At 40.6% G+C, this 3,223-nt stretch overlaps 1 protein-coding gene across 1 annotated transcript in view; it reads right to left on the reverse strand.

Annotated features, from left to right (window-relative positions):
* Positions 1 to 6: 6 nt before the first annotated feature.
* Positions 7 to 3,223, reverse strand: part of npy8ar (neuropeptide Y receptor Y8a) — a 67,816-nt gene continuing 64,599 nt past the window's right edge. The window contains exons 5-6 of the mRNA XM_014018205.1: positions 2,055 to 2,201; positions 7 to 1,941 (exon numbers count right to left, since the gene is read on the reverse strand). Coding sequence (XP_013873659.1) covers positions 1,491 to 1,941; positions 2,055 to 2,201 — 598 coding nt within the window. The 3' untranslated portion in view covers positions 7 to 1,490. The remainder of the gene's footprint in view (positions 1,942 to 2,054; positions 2,202 to 3,223) is intronic.

Consider the following 3,223-nt stretch of genomic DNA (forward strand, 5'->3'; position numbering starts at 1 on the left):
CCACAATGTTTACCTGGGTTTTGGACTTCCTCACAACCTAACAGTCAGTTTTGACTGGCAGAAACACCTATGCCTCTAGATGCCAGATCCCTTTTTTCACTCTATTTTTCCTTAGAAGTTGGAACTCCGATCAGGGAAAGATAACCCAACTTAGCTGTGTTCAATTTGAAAATCAGAAAAAAATATAATGTTTAAGTGTTGTTCTGAGTGACCAGGATAACTAGCAATAGACCTCTTCAACTAATGTCACCACGAGTGCATAGAATATGTCTCTGCCGAAAAGGAAAATAAAATACATTACATTATCACAGAAATGACAGAGTTTTAGCTTCAATATTTCTTCTTTTATGAAGATTGACGGTCCATAAACTAGAAAAGATTGATGTGACGCAAAGACGCTTGAGCCAGCTTAAAATCAACAATACTGGCAGAAAATGGAGAAAGTGAACTACTTTTAAGCTATGAAGATATGCGTGTAAGAAAATGACCAAACAACCCAAATCAACTGCTGTCAATTTCCAATTCGGATACGCTAAATTTATGATTTTCAACTCACCTTGAAGAAGAGTTGTTTCAGTTCATTTTTTTCCTATTTGGAACTCCAAAGCCCTGACTTTGTGAAGAGAACCCTACTGTATGGTTTGACAATGAAACCACCACTATAACTTAGATTACAAAGTCTTGCAGTTAGGGGCATGCCTCTTTGTTCAACATCAAGAAACCCATTGATTTATCAGGAAAAGAGGCATCAGTGGACCTGTAGTACAAGAGTGTTGTAAGAACTGCTGTTCTCCAACTTACTTTTTTTAATAATTAGCTCTATAGGTACCACTAATACAGCTAACAAAAAATACATTTTTATACCAAAGTCCCTTTAAAGTGGTCATTCACACACAACACAAGTTAGAACATCAAGAATAACAACTATATGTCAAGAACCTCTCAAAAGGACACTTTTTACAGTTGATCTAAAACAGTAAAAGCTGACTGCATGACTTCTGCATCTTCTTGGTTGTGAGGCCAGACAGATGCAAAGTTTGTCAGGTGTGCCATCTGCAAGGGTCTGCCAAGTACCTCCATGGGAAACCAATGTGGATCCCAGGAGACTGTTTATGCCAGCTACCCATGGGCCGAGGTAAACTTCATCAGTGCCTGACTCAAAGATGGGGAAACCATGCAGAAACCTTAAGCTGTTAGCCAAACATGTGAAATAGATTATATTAAAAAATGTCTTCTTTGTACTATTTGGCAGAACTCACATACAACTAGTAATCCATGTACCACCATTTGAAAGCCATGGTTTTTGAGTGTCTGTATTGGCAGCTCCGGTAATAGTTCTTAAACGGTGTGAGTTGGTCCTCAGTTTGCCTTTTTGTGATCTGGGCTCAAAGCTACATCAGCCATACTCCTCATCTCTTGTCTCTGTTATACACTCCTGACAAACGTCCCAGCTAAAACTTTGTCAGAGAAAAATTAAATGGTCCTCAAAATTACATGTTAGCTGGTAATGTTTTGGCTAGTACAGCTGAACTCATTTCAAGTCTGGGCGAGGGAACGCAAACGGATCCCATCCTGTTAAGCGACGTGGCTTTCGTCACTCCCTCGCTGCCCACGGTGGACAGGGGGAAGCTCTCGTAGCTCTCCCCCGCCCGGTTGCCACACTGGCAGCGCTGCAATGTTGTCCTCAGCTCCCGCTGGAAGTTGCTGTTGAGAAAGCCGTACACCACGGGGTTGATGCAGGTAGAAGCCATTGCCGTGAGATGACAGGCGGAGAAGACAGCATCATGCTGACAGTCAGGGAGGGCCTGGTGGTGCCAGTCAAACAGAGTGTTGAAGACATTCAACGGGAGCCAGCATAGAGCAAAGGCCACCACAATGGCTAACAGCATGATGTTAATCCTCTGCGCTCCTCGAGTCCTCCTGCTGCGCTCCAGTATATCCCTACACAACACAACATGGGGTCTTTTCACAGACGATTCATGGCTAAAGATCAAACCAAACAATGTGACAAATAAATAGCTCCTATAAAAAGTAAGAAAGTCAAACACTATTACCTGCGTCTTCTCAGGCGGAGGAAGATCCTTAGGTAACAGAGAAGGACCAGCACAAGTGGCAGGCAGTACTGGAAGATCAGCAATGAAGTTGTGTAGGCGAGTCGATGTTTGTCTGATGGCCACAGCTCCATACAGATCAAATGGTCCCTTAGACAGGACAAATAAAACCTTAATTTACAAAAAAGTTGGAAAGAATTTGTCTTGTCATTGTGGGTTTGAGTTTGAGCTGCTTGGAGAATGAAGGCTGGTGTCCTACTACCTTTTCAAGTCTTTCATCTTTTTGAATCTGCCTAAACAGTTAGACAACTACTTGCCTGTCATTCCTGTTACTGTCTGACAAGTCTTTATTTCACCATTGCTGTATTTTTAGTTTTTAGGTATCTTCGGTTTCATATCTGTTCTGTCACTTAACAGCTAGTTGAACTAGCTTTATGATTGAAGATTATTGTCCATTTCTTTTCTTTTTTTTTGTTTAATTCAAATAATTTTCTCTATATCAAGATAAACTTAAGAATTTAGTCTACCACTGTTGTGCCACCTCTCTGATGGTACAGATACAGGTCTCTATATGCTTCCTCCGAACTACCAAATCGGCTCTCAATGTCGCAGTTTTATGACGAAAATTACATCAGTGTGCTCTCATCATCGACTCTGCTGCCCCTTCTTGTCACAACCCACTGGCCGAACTTTTTACCCTCCTCCACAGTGGAACTTTGTGTGATTAGTAAGAAATTTGTGACAGTATTTGTTTGTGCTGAAAGCCTCAGACGCTATATTTGGCTTCACCCACTCGCTTTAAAAGAACCTGCTAGCTTCTAGTGGCCAACTATTATAGGCTACCAGGAAGCAGGCATTTATAAAGATAGTTATGTGGCCAAAAATTCATAAATGGAGATAAAACAGATGTTGTGCTTGGAGAAAACTGTTTGATAAAAACCATGGAGTTTAAACCGCAACAGATTTGTGGACAAATATTGTTGGGTGACCTGATTCTAAATTTACGATGTCATATATATACATTTACAATTATGAAAAAGTGATAACCAGCACTCCAAAAAATATCATGTTTTTAATAAGGGCTTTTTTTTATGATTCTTCAGAACCTGGCACCCATTTACTCTTTCCCCTTTTTTTGTAAGAAAATTGGAGTTGTGCACACTATTTTTATC

Source organism: Austrofundulus limnaeus, unplaced genomic scaffold (genome assembly GCF_001266775.1).
Source record: "Austrofundulus limnaeus strain Quisiro unplaced genomic scaffold, Austrofundulus_limnaeus-1.0 Scaffold186, whole genome shotgun sequence".
Taxonomy (NCBI): Eukaryota; Metazoa; Chordata; class Actinopteri; order Cyprinodontiformes; family Rivulidae; genus Austrofundulus; species Austrofundulus limnaeus.